Source organism: Lathamus discolor, chromosome 5, assembly GCF_037157495.1.
Source record: "Lathamus discolor isolate bLatDis1 chromosome 5, bLatDis1.hap1, whole genome shotgun sequence".
Classification (NCBI taxonomy): Eukaryota; Metazoa; Chordata; class Aves; order Psittaciformes; family Psittacidae; genus Lathamus; species Lathamus discolor.
Genome location: NC_088888.1, coordinates 87,489,316 through 87,506,480, shown reverse-complemented (window position 1 = coordinate 87,506,480; position 17,165 = coordinate 87,489,316). Strand labels below are relative to the sequence as shown.

General features: G+C 37.7%; 1 protein-coding gene across 2 annotated transcripts in view; it reads left to right on the top strand.

Moving 5' to 3' along the window:
• The window catches only part of AGPAT5 (1-acylglycerol-3-phosphate O-acyltransferase 5), a 56,381-nt gene that overhangs the window by 13,698 nt on the left and 25,518 nt on the right, over positions 1-17,165 (top strand). For both annotated transcript variants that reach the window (XM_065681516.1, XM_065681515.1), the window contains exons 2-5: positions 2,563-2,632; positions 2,874-2,989; positions 7,096-7,185; positions 14,149-14,239. In XM_065681516.1, coding sequence (XP_065537588.1) covers positions 2,563-2,632; positions 2,874-2,989; positions 7,096-7,185; positions 14,149-14,239 — 367 coding nt within the window. The remainder of the gene's footprint in view (positions 1-2,562; positions 2,633-2,873; positions 2,990-7,095; positions 7,186-14,148; positions 14,240-17,165) is intronic.

Sequence of the window (17,165 nt, the reverse complement as noted above, 5' to 3'; positions counted from 1 at the left end):
TCCAGTCTTACTGAAATAAAAAATAATACAGATTAACTGTTACATTTGGCAGACACAATCATACTTTTTTCTTTTTTAAGGGAATTATCCTTTATATTTGTTTTTACTCATGCAATAGTCACAAGTGAATGCTTTGAATTGTGGGTCTGGTTACATTGAGATCATGTCAATTAAAGTGGATATTTTCACAAACTGAAGTTATTTCAGTTATTGAAGTCTTGTGTGGGACAGCTCATACAGTGTCAAGGGCAGATTTTGTTTTGTTCTTATTTTCGTATGTTTTAAACAAAGCACAGATAGTTCAGGACATTCTGGTTTAGTGATTTGTTGTATTGGGCTTTTTATCTTCCTCTAAAGCAGTCTTTGCCAGAAACTGCGTAGTAGGGTCTCAACATGAAATTAAAGAAAACAATATTTATGGACCTAGTATACGACACTGCTTGAAAGCTCTACATTTGAAAATGAAGTTTTAACTCCGTAAGTGAGAGTAGGAAGATAATTTTTTATTTTGGTGTAATTTTTGCACCTGACATATAGGATCACATCCTCTGACCTGTTACCTTGCACTAAATAGTGTGTGGTACTAAACAGAGTGTCAGCAGTAAGATTATAAATTCTTCTGGAACTTTAATGAGAAAACCACTCCTACAGCTTGTTTGAATTTCTTGGATACTGTGCAGAATATACTTGTCAACTGACTTGTTACAAATAACTTTCAGTTAAAATTTATTGTGCATGTATTTTTGTTTTTGAAAAAAAAAATTCCAATAAATAATGTTCTCTTTATGTATGCTGGATGACCTCTTGTCCACGTATTTACTGAATGTCTCAGTCTGCCAATATCTCTTGCCTTAAAAACAAAATTTTATTAAGAGTGCTGTTGCGTCTTCAAAGAAGAAGAAATGGCATGCATGTGAAATGTACAGCTTTATGTGGGGTTTTTGCAGAGTGCTACTATACAAGGCATTACCCATCTGATATAACAGGCTAATCAAGAGGTGGGCAGGTTTTTCAGAGGTGCTCAGAGAAACTTTCTGTAAAGATCAGTACAAGACCCTGCATACTAAATTCTATTAATCAAGATCTGAATATTAGCTAGATCTTCCTCATAAAGTTCCCACATGGCCCAGACTGGGGAAGTGGTGATAAGTGGGTAAACCTTCCAAATAGTGCTTTGTTTTTTCGTGAATGGAGTCTGAAGAAGAGTGTATGTTTAAACAGATAACTGCTAGAAACAAGGAGTATAGCCACTGGTGTTGGCAGAGCAAGGGGAGAATGCTAGATAGCATTTACTGGTTGAAAAACAAAGCTTTGTTTCATGTAAGAACAGGGAAATAACAGAAAGAAAAGTTTAAAAAAAAACCCAACAAAAATCAAAACCACACAAACAAAAAAAAAAAAAAAACAAAACAGTAAACGCAGGTGATGCACAACACAATTGCTCACCATCCACTGACCAGTACCTAGGCTGACCTGAGCGCAGCAACTGGCCCCTTCTGGCCATCTCCCCCCTATTTATATACTGAGCATAATGACGTATGGTATGGAGTATCTCTTTAGCCAGTTTGGGTCAGCTATCCTAGCTGTGCTCCCTCCTGGCTTCTTGTGCCCCTCCAGGCTTCTCACTGGCAGGGCATGAAAAGCTGAAAAGTCCTTGACTTGGTATAAACACTACTTAGCAACAACTAGAAATCAACATTATTCTCATACTAAATTCAAAATACTGTACTAGCTACGGGGAAGAAAATTAACTCCATCCCACCAAAACACAGGACAATAATGAAAATATTTATTAAAGATAAAAAAGCTGTATGGATTATTCAATTCAGAGTTGGAATGGTTTAAGTAATTTCTTATTTTATATTTGAAATAAAAGTAATTGAATTAATCCATTTTAAATGTTGGCATGGTTAACTGCTTGGAATTTGCCCTTGTTATGCTCTCGGAAGGTTATTTCACTAGTAGGCAGGGAACTAAAAGGTTAAAGGGTGTCTTTAATATAACAAAAATTGAAACAAAACCTGGTGGCTGGAGGCTGAACACCCAATTTAGACACACCACTCAATCTCATGTTTCTTTGTCCAGTCTTGATTATTAAAATCATGGCAAATGACTGAGATTTTCTCCTTGATCTAATCCAGGAATATTTACTATTTTAGATTGAATGATAATAAGTGTCTGTCTGAAGTATGTCTTGTTCATTAGATATGTAAAGTTAAATGGTGCTTTTTCATGTTTTTATGATTCCTATTTACCTTTATTTACAGTAATGTAGGGATCTTGTGGACGTAGGTCAGATTCCATGGATCCAGTTCTAGGGCTGAGGCACAACAACTCAATAGCTTTCTTAAGCCCTCATTGGTTAATATCCATCGCTTTGTTGCGAAGTCAGTTGTATGCATGATGGCTACTGATGCAGTGATGGGATGTTTTTCTGTTAATGGTGCTAACTTGCTGGCAGTTTCCCTAGTAAATAGCTGATTACTCTGTTGGATGTCATCACTGCATAATGCAATGAAAATAAATAGTAAAGTAATACTGTATTTTTTATATTTTTTTTAGGTAATAATCTATGGGGATTTGCCAAAAAATAAAGAAAATGTAATATATTTATCAAATCATCAATGTACAGGTTTGTATTTATGTCTGTCTTAGCAGTTTTCTAGATTTTTAAAAATCTGCTTGTCTGTTTACTGTGTCTTTCTTTCCTGCCATGTCCTAACAAGCAAGAACTTCTAGTTCAGAACTTCTAGTTCAGAACTTCTATTTCAGATACCTTTAATGATATTTATATGTACAACATGCACTTTTTATTTCATCAGTGGCAACTAAAAACTAATTTAACTAAACATTCTGGGCTTTTGTCTTTGCAGTTGATTGGATTATTGCAGACATGTTGGCAATTAGGCAGAATGCTCTTGGGCATGTCCGGTATGTCTTGAAAGATGGGTTGAAGTGGCTTCCACTGTACGGGTGGTATTTCTCACAGGTAAGCCCAGTTCCCTTCTGCCTTAAACAGTGGCCTTTCCCAGCAATCAGCTGTTGCCTTCTAGCTTGGGTGTAGGTACCTGATTTGAACAGAGGTTCACAGGCTTGGATCATGTCACACAAGATGCCCATTGCTAGGGTGTGAATTGTCTCACCATTCTGTCTTAGAGAGCAGATAGTTCTTGAGTTTTCTACTATCTGTTCATTGTGTAAGAGGTCTCAGTGTTGTCGAAGATACTGGGTTCAATGTTTTTGCCTTGACAGTTAAAAATATCTGTTGTCTTCTGGACGAGAAGAGCACCTACTTGCTTAAACATCAAGTAGGGTATGAATCTAGGCTGGAGTTTGGGTAGTTGCCATCCTTTCTTCTGGCATAGCTATGTTTAGAAAAGAATATGCTGCAGAGAAAGTAAGAAACTGTTCAAAATATATTTTTACTGGTGGGTTTGCTGTCCCAGTCCCCTAAATTAAGTACAGACTGTCACACCCTGTCGTACCTCACTGAAGGTATCTGTTGGGGGAAAATGGACTTCAGTGACGTCTGATGCTTGTCCCTCGCTAATGACTCTGTTTCTCTACATTTTGTTTCCTCTAAAGTGACCAGTCTGCTGCATGGAAATATTTTGCTCTTTGTCCTTGTCTGTAGCCATTACATTGGTGGTGATTTAAATCTGCTTTAATTAAAATACAGACAGGATATATATTCCATCCGCTATCACTAGGTGTCCAGAAATGATTTTTTTCAAGATTTTTGAAAATTATTATTGCTATCTGGAATATCCGGTGCTCAGTTTCCTGACTGCTATATTGACTGTTAAAAGAAGGTTCCTGTGGAAATTTAACCTGAATGTAGCCTACATTTTTAATCAAAATATATATATTAAATATAATCTGTTCAGCTTTGGATTCCTTAAAGCACAAAACTTCTACCAGATCTCTTGGGTGATGATTATATATACTTACATATATATTTATGTATATGTTAGTGACAAAAATGGAAGGCAGCTTACTAACAGTGATGATGCGTGTGTGTTTAAATGACTGAGACGGGATGCAGCAGGCCTGCAGTGCAAGCTAATAGGTATTTTTATTGTTTTTATCACACCAAACAGTGCAAAAACATAAAACACTTCCTGCCCTTCCTGTTGATGTTCTGTCAGTGATGTCACTTACACTCCACTAAAAGTTTCCAAAGCCACGTAATTACGCCATGCTCACGGAATTCATATTCCCTACCTCAGGTAAACATCCTGTTTGGAAATAAACGTGGTCTGGATGTCCAGGAGAGCAAAATTCAGGCACAAAGGAAGTATATTTGTAAACATAATCCATTGTTGACTGAGAGAGGGGCTTTTAAAGTACAGCGGAAAAAAAATCTAACCTTAAAAACAGTACTTCCAGAAATCTGTTTTGAAAAGCATTCATATATTTGATCTCTTAGTGAAAAGGAAATGCAATACAAATTGGGGAATTTGAGCTATATACAATTGCATAACTAGCATTCTTCTTTGGAGGCAGCTATCTAATAGCAAGAAAAGAAAAGAACCACTTAAATTAACCTGTTACGTTCAAGTTAGATTTATTATGTAGAAATATTTATTTTCATAAAATTGGCTTTATTGTTTTTGGGTGGATCTAAATTTTTTTTTTTCCCCTATCTTTCTCCACCAAAATGCAGCTATCTCCTACTCATCTAATCTCCTGGTGAGGCTGGATGTAATTTTGATAAATGTTTTTGACATCCCGGAGTTCACTTGACTTTTACACATAGGAAGCATGTTATTCGGCATCAGCTTGTGCACCGTTTTGGTTGTTACTGAAATTTAGCCAAATACTTATCTAGTACAGCATTTTGCCTCTCTTCAGCTTTGTAACCCCATGTGTGTATGTCAGCTGAGGGGAGCTGACATATATGTAGTTGGGTCATGTGCAGCAAATGGTGGTCTTGCAATACATAATTTGTCTGTTCTTACATTACATGACTATATATTTGTATCTACATGAGAAGTACAGATCTATTTCTGTACATTAAAAAGTCTGAGGTGGGGACACCAAACCTGTCTTTGGTCTTGTGGTGCCCCTAAGCAAACTGTACAATAGTAATTTGATTGCTCCAGGTTCACAAATGAAACAAGGAAAAGGTAGTCCAATATTTTTCAAGTTTACTGCAGCTGGTTAGTAATTTGATGAATGGGAAGACTTTGATTCCAGCCTTCCCTCATTTATCAAAGCTGAGCATAGTTGAGCTCACACGGAACGATTACTTAGCAATTACATGGAAAGCAGGTGCTTTGTTTCTCAAACCAGATCGAGTCTGCCTTTCCTGAAAGTGGCTGTTGTGGTACCACTGTACAGAATAAGACTTCTACTTCACTTTAATGGTGTCAGATCTTAAAAGCGTTCTTACATGTGGAGTGAGGGGATAATGGGCAGCTCTCATTTGCTGCACAGACGACGGACCGTTTTTCTGTTCATGCCGTAATCTATCCGTGACTGGTAAACTGCTTCTGGGAGGTGCCGGTAACGATGTTCCAGCCTGCTGAAGGCCAAGCTTGGTGAACTGGGGGACTCTCCTCCTGGCTTTGGTCCCCTGCCAGCCACAGCAGCACATCTTAGTGTTGCAGCTGGCTAATTCACCTTGGAAGGGAGCCACAGACAATAATGTTAAGACAGAATATTTAATATGGAGTTGATGTACCATTGACTTTCTGTTCCTTTTCACTGCAGCTTTTGGAGAACAACTTAAAAGTCATGTCAAATACTACTAGCTAAGCAGCTGCACAGCCGTCTTTCCACACCATGAAAAACAAAGGTTGAAAACACTTTGCCTAATTGCTGCTTCTGCCTGCCCCTCCGAAGTCCTCAAACTTTATTCCTGTGCTGTGCAAATAAAATAATAGCTACGCACACACACCCCACCACCCCTGTTTCTACAATGTACTATATCTTTTCCTGAGATAAGACATTTGAATAAGGTTCAGCATTTACCAGTTTTAATCTTACTGTCACCTTTCTGTTAAGAGTGTGTAAAACCATAAATGGACAGAAATTATCGGACAAATCCTAATGCCAAGAGTCAGGGCAGGCAGAAAAGACTATAATCGAATTAGGGAATCAGTTAGAAAATCCATTAAAACAATGTACCTTGGAAACAGACTTCTGTTATTTGGAAGTTCTGGTCTTTTCCTTTTTATGCCCCCAGAATTCATTGCATCAGTAGCAGTAGTTCATTTTGGAGCATGTTTGTTTACATCCTCTTGTTAGCTACACTTTAGATAAAACAAAGTGACAGGAGAGGGAAATGATGAGGCAAATTTTATTTCTTTATAACTCTCTTTCTTTGAGCTTTGTCATAGTCCTTTTACTGAAGTTTTTCTGAGAAATTGTGTAGAACAACTTATAAAATGAATCTTTTCCAGGAAATGGTCTAGCTTTTTATAATGGTTTTCAGTAAAAATGCTTCTATAATATCCTTTGTCTTCTACAGACTTTGTGTTACTTATTTTCTCAGTACATTATATCTTCCTTAAAGGTTTGTTTCTTTAATAAAAGTGCATGGAAGTTTTTAAGACCTATGCTAGTTCTTTTGTGCTATTCATAATTTTTTTATGTGGAGGTACTATACTTGTAAGTCCAGTATTTGCATTAGTCACTACTTAAAGAGTGGGCACACCAAATTGAAAATGTTGACCTATAAGTAGTTGTATGTGAGTAACTTCAGTTGTGCTGGTTTCCCTTTAAATACAAGGTAAGCTGATTGTCAGTGGTGTTGGGAATAGATTGCTGGGGTTGGTTCCAATGCCATATTTCAGTTAATTATTTAACACCTTTAAATAGACACTTCAAGTGTCTTATGCCTTTTTTTTTTTTTTTTTTTTTTTTTTTAAGATCTGATCTTTACTTAAGCAGATTCTTGTGAACTTAAGTACATGCAAATTGAGATTAGTTTCAGATGCTTTCATCCTAGGAGAAAACGTCTTGTGGGCAATTTGCAGTATGAGTCATAAAGGTGACTTTTCACTCTCATCTTGTTTGTTCTTCTATCAACTATTCTGCGTTAAACTACTTAAATATTTAATACTTTTTTTTTTATTTCTCTATTCTTAGCATGGAGGAGTCTACGTAAAAAGAAGTGCCAAATTCAATGAAAAAGAAATGAGAGAGAAGTTGCGAGCCCAGATGAAAGCCGAGACTCCGGTAAGATTATACCTCCCTTCTCTGCATGTCTTGTGACTTTTTTAATGGCAAAGGATTGTTGGAGAAATGAGCCATACCTGATATTTACAAACTACAAGATGGTAATATGGATTTGTTTTCTTTCTTTATTTTTGCATTTACTTTCTGTAATTAGACTGATACCTCTAATTAAACTTAGGAAAATTTTACTAGCCCTTTATGAATAACAGCAACTTTGTGGTTCTGTCTGTAGAGGGCGGGGGGGATCTGGACTACATCTTAGAACATAAGCTATAACACCTTCCTTGAGAAACCACTGTTAGTGTTTCCTGTGTTTCAAAAGACTACTGTATACTTGTCAGAGACTGGTATTCCTGACTTCTGAAAGTCAAGAACCATTGTTACCAAGTCTTAATTAGTCATCCCAGTGATCCATCATTTTTAATGGCAGTGACATCTTAGAACTGAGTAACTTTGTCTGCTACGCCTAGAGGAGAAGAAAAAACCTAACAAAACCAACAACAAAGAAACCCTGAACTCTTGATAATTTTCTATTTGAAGAATGATTGTTAGTGCCAAGTGACTTTTCTCATGACTCCCTGTATGGTTTGTGGCTCAGTGGTTAAAATCACAGTGCTTCACATCCATTCCTTGCTGTGCATTAAAATGTTTTCTGCTTTGCTGGCTAGACTTAAGAAAACCAACTCAACAAGCATTGATATAGAACAGTTACACTTTAATTTTATTTAAAATGATGGGATTAGGAGTTGCCACTCCAAATGCAGTGTGTCAAACCTTTTTTTTTTTTTTTTTTGGAGATACTGTGTTTATGTTTGTGCATGTTTGTATTGAGAAAGTAAAGTGGCCTTACGTTTACTGAGGGGCTTAAATGAGTAAAGCATCCCTGTTTAAGACAGTGCTCAAACTCATTGTGTCTTGAACTAACATATAGCACAAACCAGGTATTTTTGTTTTTAACTGAAGCAAGAAAGTGCATCTGTTTCCAGTTTATAGCATGTAAGTTACAAATGCCAGAAATACATTGTCACAACTAAACTTCTTCTGTTCTATGTCTAATCTAATGATGTCCACATGGAGAAGATGGTCATCTTCAATCGTGTAACTTGTGCCTGCAAGTGGTAACTTGTGCCAGGGAGGGTCCTGGGGTGTGAAAAGTTTGCATTGCATAAAGTTATTTTCTGTATATCAGTGGCAAAGATTCTACTTTCTGTAAAAGCTGAGGTGTATTGGAATAAGCTAAGACAAATTGGAGGAGGTATGAAACATACTTGTAGTCATCACCCTAAGCAATTCCTCCCTCCTATAAAGCGCTGGTTAAGTTCACTTCAGTTAGCCTGGATGAAATATCCTAGCAGGGTGTTTTCTCGCGTAGGCCTATGGATTTCTTGCTAGCTTCTGGTTTTCTACGCAGCTTCTGGTTGAGTCTGGCTTTCTGGCTTCCCTCTGCACCCCCTAAAATACAAGGGTTTGTTGTAATAAGGTTTTCATTGTATCAAGAGTCTTGATTTGAACTCCATAAAATTAGTGTCCTTTATAGAAACACGGACTTTTTTTAATAGAATCTTAGGCAGATACGCCTAGAGACTCGCCTAATTCTGTGTGGTTTTGGAAATGATGTTCAGTGTTGTTACAGTGCCATAAATTGACTGAACAGGCTAGTGTGTGATTCTTAGCCCAACTGGAATGTAAGGGGAGATTTAGGCATAAAGCTTTTCTTTAAAGTTATATCAGCTGTGGGTTCTGCTTTCCATGGTGGATGTCTACATGTAATTAATGAAAGAAATAAATCCAGAAGGCTTTTTTCTGAAATCGTCTTTTTCCTCCTTAGTTGTCTGTGGATTGAAAGCCTATACTTAATCTATCTAAGCTAATGCCAAATGAATTTGGGACCACTTGTGTTTGTTTGTCTTTTGTAGTTGGTTATCTAGAAGTTTGCTGGTGTTGGAAATGGGCACAGAACCTGGACGTGTTTACCAGGCAGTTGGTGCCATTTTCCTTGTATTCTCTAGGGCAGTAGCATAAAAGAGAAACGTAACTGCTGCAGAAATGCATTCTGTTTTAAATCTGTTGTGGTCAAACCTTATAGGGAGTGACACTTAAGTTTTACAAAGCCAAAGCTGTCAAAAGCCTGTTCACAGAGATAAATGTTTACATCTGCTGGGCTAAAAGACACAGACCATTGAGTTGTCATTTGAGGGAAGACTAAACTTTCTGTAATCCACTTTATCTGAGAATTTAAATGGCGATGCTGTAAATGCTCTTTAACCTACAGTTGCTACTGGGAGAGCATGACGACCTGTGTCCTTACTGCATTATTCATAAAGGAACTTTGCTGTTCTACAGCTTGGTGTGACATTCACAAGCAACCATATTACATTTAAAATGAAGACATTTTAATCAGTAAAGTGAGTACTCGCTGAACTCACCAGTTTCATGTGAGAATAATTAATTTACTACTCCAGAATGTTTATTAAAATTTATGCATAGGGTGCTACAGCTCAGGGTGGGCTTTTCTTCAGTTTAGTGATCAGCTGTTGCTGCTTTGTCATTCTGCACATACGTGGTGGAGTTCTTTAATGTAGTGCTAGAGAAAAGCTTGCCTTTCAGCTCTTAAGAATTACAAGCCAATAGAGAGGAGATGGACGGGAATCTGTGTTAAGGGTCACTGTTATTTACAGTTTCTCTCCACATACAATTTAAACAAAAGAATCCAGATGATTAATGTTCAGCCTGTCTGGAGCCATCCCTGTTCCTATTAAGAAAATGAAGATGTGTAGGAAGGCAGAACCAGTTTTCTATTCTCGTTAGTGTAGCAAATCCTGGTTTTGTAAAGTAAATTGGAGGTGGAATGCAGACAGGAAAAATAAGGCTGCCTCTTGGCTGTCTTATATTCACAGTATAACCAGATTAGTAATCTGGTATGCCTCATTTTGGTATGGACAGTGGACTTGCATGATGTTCCTTGCTCACCTTGTCTTACAACTTCTACTCACTTGCCTGCCTTAAACAGCCTTTTCTCCTGACCTGCTGTTCACAATTGCTCCATTCTTCTTCCCAGATGAAGCGCAGCAATATTAGACATGCACAAAACTGATGCTAGACTGAAATGCTCTTGCACCTGTGTTCTCTTAATGGGGATCTTGAATTAATAGATTTTCTTATTTATTTTTGAAAATTACTTTGTTTCTCAGACTGTCATTGAAGTGAACCACTCGTGGTTCATTATTGGACCTGTTGCTGGCAAAACTCACTTGCAACAATGTGATTTTGCTTAAAATTCCATCCGATTGGCTGATTATTAACAAATTGCAATCTTATGTCTTGTGAGAGCAGAGACTGTCACGTGGTTTGAAGGACCCTCTTGTGTTAATACTGTTTTAATGTACACCATAAGAAGATAAACACATTTCTTAATGTAACAATATATCCAGCCCACACTTGATATACTCAATCTATTTATGTTTTATAAAGGAAGCTAACTCTTCTGAACAGCGAACTGTTTGGTGTGATAACTGAAAATGCAACTTACATTTCTTCTCATCATGCACTGGGAGCAGAAAATCTGCATTCTGAGATGTGGGATTTAACTCAGTACAGCCAGTCTTTTACTGGTTACTATGTAGTTTGTCATTCTTTCCGTTACAGAATAAACCTTTGTCATGTGAAGCAGTGCTAATCAAACAGTAAAAACCTGGAGGGGACAGATACATTACTACAACTGCTTTAAGGCTTAATATAATTTTTTTCATGTAGTTACTAATTTGCAAATCCTTATCAGCTTCTTTGTAAATCCTGTATGTCCTTGCCTGCTTTCCTCATATCACCTTTGTATTTCATTCCAGTTATACTAGATATGCTTTCTCATACCAGATCTTTTTCAGTTATTGAGCGGAGTGTTAATGTTTCTCATCTAGCATATCTTCTAGGCAACTGTCTAAATAGATTTATGTATGAATCTGTCTGGGTGACAGGATGCAAGAATAAGAATATTAAAACTAAGGAAATGCGTTGTTTGATATAATTTTGAACTTTCTAAATAAAAATACTTGTTTTTTCCCCTTGTCACCCATCCGGGAACAGCACAGTAAATGCAAGATAACTTTAGTCAGTAGTTACCACTTCTTGATGCCCTACGTTCTTCTACAGAGTGGCAGCTAGCTCTCCCCAGACACTCTCCATGTTTTCTCACTGTATGTTTGTGGCATCTGGGCCGACTTTGTTCTGTAATCCAGGTGCTCATGTTGCTTCACACCCCTTTCCTATGCTTCATCCATACCAGCTCCTTTTGTGGCACTCTGATCTATCTCAAAGACTTCCTTGGCTGCCCTCCTCCCTCCTCTGGAAGCATATCCCTTCTCAGTGCCATTGCTATTTCTTTTTGCCTGGGAGACCTTGACAACATTGAGAAAATGAATAGATTTGTTATTCAGGTGAAAGCCGTTCTCGTCATCCATTTCATTTCATTTGTGGAATAGTGCTTAAGGATTTAGCCTCTGCAGCCCAAGGTGGGAGAAGGGAAAAGCCAGTCATACAAGCAGATTTGGGAGGCTGAATTGCACTGGCAGAATATCTTTGTCTTTTGCAGGATTCTATGTGAGAATAGATAAGACATCTGTTTATATTCATGAATTCTACTCAAGTAAAGTAGACCTAATGAGCTACATACTAGGTTTCTATATTCTGAACTTGAAGCAAAGGCAACTTTTCTGTCTTGTTGGTATGTTTTCAATTCAGAGATATTCAGATTCTCATCAACAAACCTGTTCAGCTGCTTGTGTTCTAGAGGTTTACAACAGTAATGAACATATAATTTCAACCCTGCTTTGTATTACACACATAGGACTGGAGTAAATAGACACTATTCTCCATTGTGTAATCAGCTATCGATGGCTGATTTTCTGCTTTTAAATTCTGACCTCTGCAGCAAGAATGCTAATTCCTATCCTGTGTGCATCACTTCCTTTACTCTGACAGTTATTACTTGTAACAGCCGCTGTATTACCCTTCAGAGCTGAGCATTCAGTCTTTAATGGGGGGGGGGGGGGGGGTAAGTCATCTCGAAGTACCATTTTAAGGATCTAAATTATGTGATTTGAATATGAGCCTGTTTATGAAAAGGGAGTGGGGCGGGAAATGCATCTGGATTTGAATATTATGCCCTTTCCAACTAACTCTCAAAAGTTTTACTTAGTCACTTAAATATCTCAACAGTGTACTTCATAGATGAAATGTATACATGACTGGGGAAAGTGTGGACTTCAGCTGGGTCTAAGGATTCCTGTACTCATCCCTCTGCTTATGCTACTGTCATGTTATAAAAAAGTAAGCACCTTGCCTCTTAAACCCATTTTCTTGTTCTTTCCCCACCAATCTGTATACATCTTGGGTTTTCACTGGTCCTTGAAAATTTTTGGACTAAACCTGCCTCTGCAGTGTGCCAGCTCTCCTCCTCCCTAAACATACCATAACAAGTACAGCTGTTCCTTGAGCTCTCTCTACTGGTTTGTCATTGGTTTTTTGGTTTGGGGTTTTTTGGTTTGGGTTTTTTCCCTGCCGGGTTCTAGGCTATGCAGTCATTTCTTCTCTTTCTTGATCTGCTGGTTTCAATGATTAGCACAGTTCCTAAACTTCTTCCCTCCTCTGCTTTTTAACACATCCTTCAATTTTCCTCACTATGGGGCAGTTCTGGAGGTTTCTCTTGCTGAGTCCTATCTTTCTGTATTCAGTCTTTTCTCCAGTTGTCTGCAGTTGTTAAGTGCAGATACCAGCACATTCTGATATTCTGTGGGCCAGAAGCACAAAGTTACATTCCTGTGTGTCTCTTTCTCAGTTTTTAATTAACTTTGCATCTTTCCATGATGTGCACTCACGCTTGTCAGTGTCTTTCTGTACACTGATAATCCTCCTTGGACTGTTGTCAATCCACTACCTCTTTTTCCTCAAGATATTTCTTACGATAAGTTTCTGTGAAGATAATAAATTTTGTAGTTAGTCTAGGCACAGTAGGCATGGTTTTTACTGTTAATGTGTCATGTTAAAGTCCACGCTAGTTACCGTTTGTGGCCATAGCCTTTTCTTCTGCAGATGAGCCCCCAGTGCAAATTTTTCAGTGCGTAAGTGCTGTTTTGCATCAACAGTAGGAGATTATGCAAGACACACACACGAAAATTGATGGAAACCTCCACTCTGTTTTGAAAGCAAATGGAAAATTCATCACATTTGACTGCTTTTATTTGGGTACAGAATTTTACACTTGGATATGCAGATATTTAGGCAACCTTTACCTGTGTAATGATTTGAGAACCCATAGGCAGTTGTTACTGACTAGACAAGTGCACTAATTTACTAGGAAAGTCTAACCTTGCCAGAGGTGTGTTTAAAGGAATGTGACTTTGAAGTTCAAATTATATTAAACTGTGAGTTTAAGTTCATAATATATTTAAGGTATAACACAGTGAGATGCGTAAAGGCACATAAGGTAGCTGATCTATCATAATTTCAATTAATAGTATTTCTGATTATGAATGGAATTAAATTTATATTTCAGTAGAAGGAAAGACTAGATGCAAGATAAGTATTAAAAGAATAATTTAGGTAATTTGTGACATATTTGACTGTCTTTTCAAAATCTCCTCTTATCCCACTTGACTAAATAGATAGTCTTGTTGACATCAGCTGATCCTCACTTGCTCACTTCCGCTAATGCATTCTATTTCCCTTCGTAAATCACCTGGGTAACTTTCTGTGGTGTACATTCAAAGAAAATTGTTTTGAACCTTGAAAAGTTGCTTAGAGCTAAGAAATTGTAGCTCAAGTATTCCGATTTTCTTTGGATCCTTATGGTAATCAATGATGTGAATTAATTACAATATGGACCTATCAAGTGATGATAATTTCTGTGCAAGGAAGTGGCTTACATTCGTTATAAGAACTTCTCTGTCTTGGTTTTTTTTAATCCCGCAGATGTATTTAGTGATTTTTCCAGAGGGGACTCGTTACAATCCAGAAATACCAAAAGTCATTGCAGATAGTCAATCATTTGCTGAAAAGGAAGGTAAGCAAAAAAAGTTTCAAAATCGTTATTTTGTTACAGTGTTAACATATGTTATATAAAATCATTATATAATATGAAGATGATTTTACCTTAAGTGGACCATTAAGTCTGCCTGGTTGATACTTAAGGGTTAGAATAGCATAAATCAATGTTTCTCTTACCACAGAGTAAGATGAGAGTAGCGTAGATGCAGACATTTCTTGCATTTTGCATTGTGCAAGACTATTAATTCTCAAGAACGCTTTCTGTCTATATGTGTGTATTTATGGACACTTCTTTTCTTGCCCATTCAGGGACATAAGAATTACCTACACTGGATCAGGGCACTGTTCTGTCTAAGGTGACAATTACAGTTGTTACTTGATATAAAGAATATTTTGCATAGAGATTGTTGTGCTTTAAAAGTCTTCCATCACTTCATTTTCAATTAGTGTTAGTACTACCATGGCTTTTTGGTTTTGTTGCTCTCTCACTTTCCAGTTTCACTCTTCCTTGGTTGCACTTTTTTCTATAGTTGCTTTGATTGTTGGTATTGTCTCTATAACCACAGATGGAATTACTTCAACTTTGGAAAGACTTGCAAAAAATATAAGGATCCCAAGCCTTTTCTTTTTTTCTCACATCATATGCACAATACATGTAAACTTTTAAGTCCAACAGTTCAGTGAACACGTTTCCTGGTTTTGTTTTTTCCTGTTGACCAAAAGTTAAATAATTCACTCAGAAGATAAACAAAGAATAACAAGTAGGTCTGGTAAATTCATTTCTGTGACACACTGAAATGAATTCACAAGTCTGTGAATCAGCCTGTTGATATCATCAAGCTATTAAGTATTGTTAGCTCTTGTCCAAAAGGATATATGCTTTTCTTCTTCTCCTTGGGAAGAATGGAATTTGTTTGCGTGTATGAGCAGGAGAGCTTAAGTCATAATGTATTTATTCATTGCTTCAGTTTCCTGTCGGAAATGAAAGTCAAATGTTTCATTTAGCTTTGCGGTTCTTTGGGAGTTTAGAGGGGGTGTTTGGTGGGGTTTTTTATCCCCCTCTTCTCCTTTTTCAGGGAAAAGAAAGGGCCCATGTCAATACTGTTTAAATAAACTTCTTAACTGTATCTGTACAATCTGCAAAACAGTAAAACACCGCTTTTGTGCTTTCAGAGCATCTATTCGTTTCCTCTAGTGTTTGTTTTATTTTTTGCTCCCAGTATCAGACTGCTTTTATTTTGTAAGAGTTACTGCTCTTAAAAACTTTGTCTTAAAAACTTTCAAGACAAATACATACTAAACAAGAAGCATCTCTAATTCTAGTGCAGAATCCTCATGATCTGCTTTTCCCCACTGCTAAATTCTTTTGGTCTCTCCTCAGAATTTTGTATGGAGAGAGCAGGGTCTGCATGGGCCCCTGCTTCCCTGCATGTTCATGCAGAAGTTGATATTCTATGATTCACTTGACTTAGAGCATCCCTGGTACAAGCATGCTGAGAATCAGGGGTGGCTGACACTGAAAGCTGCGTACCAAACTACTCTGACAGCTAAGAGCCACAAAGACACATGCCAGTACATCGGCAGAGCTGCGAGGACGGGGAACTCTGCATGGCTGCCAGCAGGAGATGATGATGAGTCCCCAGGGTCCCGCTCTACAACGCTGCTGGCCCTGGCTTGTGGCTTCAACCCAATAGACCCAGTGCCACCACAGTCCTGACTGCTGGCAGCGTGGTAGGGCTGCAGCATGGAACCATGACCAAAAGCCTTACCGGTTGGTCGTGTGTAGACTGAGTGCTGGCCATGTGCCTTGTAAGAGTGCGAGGATTGTTAAGTGATACTGCTGAGATGAACTAAAAACACACAACTGCTTGCTTGTCTGAAAGATCCTGGAGGCTTCCTATTTCTTACAGTTTTAGGAAAGGTAGTAATGTCCAGTAGTCCTGCCAGTCAGAAGAATGTGGACGTACTCTTAACTTGCAGTTTAAAATGTACACTTATTTTCTCATGGGGTTATAAAGAAGTCTGATAATTTAGTCTTCTCATCTTAATGTATTTGTTACAAAGCACAGTGTGTCAGTGTTGGCTTTACAGACATGTAGGGGAATTTTGTTTCTTTTAAGAAAGAGTTTTTTCTTTTAAGAAGAATTAAACTTCAAATTGATCTTAGGATCAGAGATATTATACTCAAATAAAACTATTCGTAGAGCACAAGCATAACTCATTTTTATCACGGTGTCTGAAATATGTTTTTGACATAAGTGTGTTTATATGTTAGAGTAGTTTTGCAGAGAGGAAGTATGAGAAGGTTTTCTGGGGTCTGTGTTTACCTTTACTCTCCATGGGCTGGATTCTCTTCTAGAGAAGGTTCATAGGTTTAAGCAGTATTATTGGGCTGAACTTAATTACCTGGTCTTAGAGTGACCAGCTGACAAGTTACAACTTAGATCTTGATGTTCTTTTTATGTAAACACCAGGTTTGGACGCAGTAACTGCCTCTTGACAACTGCTCTAGGACCAGTTCAACAACAACAAGAAATTAAAAAATAAAATAAATAAATAAATAAAAAAGCTTAGGTTCATACAACGGAATATTCTGACATTTTGCTGATTTCAGCTATTATGTCTTTCTTCACTGATCATCTGTCTAGGAACAGGGTGGAAGGATATCACACAGCAAAAGAATTGCAAGGTGGTTGAGGTCATTCTTGAAAGACAGGCAACTTTTTTGAATACTGGTAATGCTTCATGTTACTGTTTGTTCTGCCCTAGGGCTTGCGTTCTACACAAAATCCTGACTCCTAGCAAGAGCAGGTGGTTTTCCGCTTTCTGAGGCAAAGGCAAATCAAACACACAGGGCAGGTAAAATAAATCTGGGTATGAGTAAGTTGAGACTGAAGGCTATAAAGCACAGAGAAACTTCCAGAGGAGGAGTAGGGATGTGT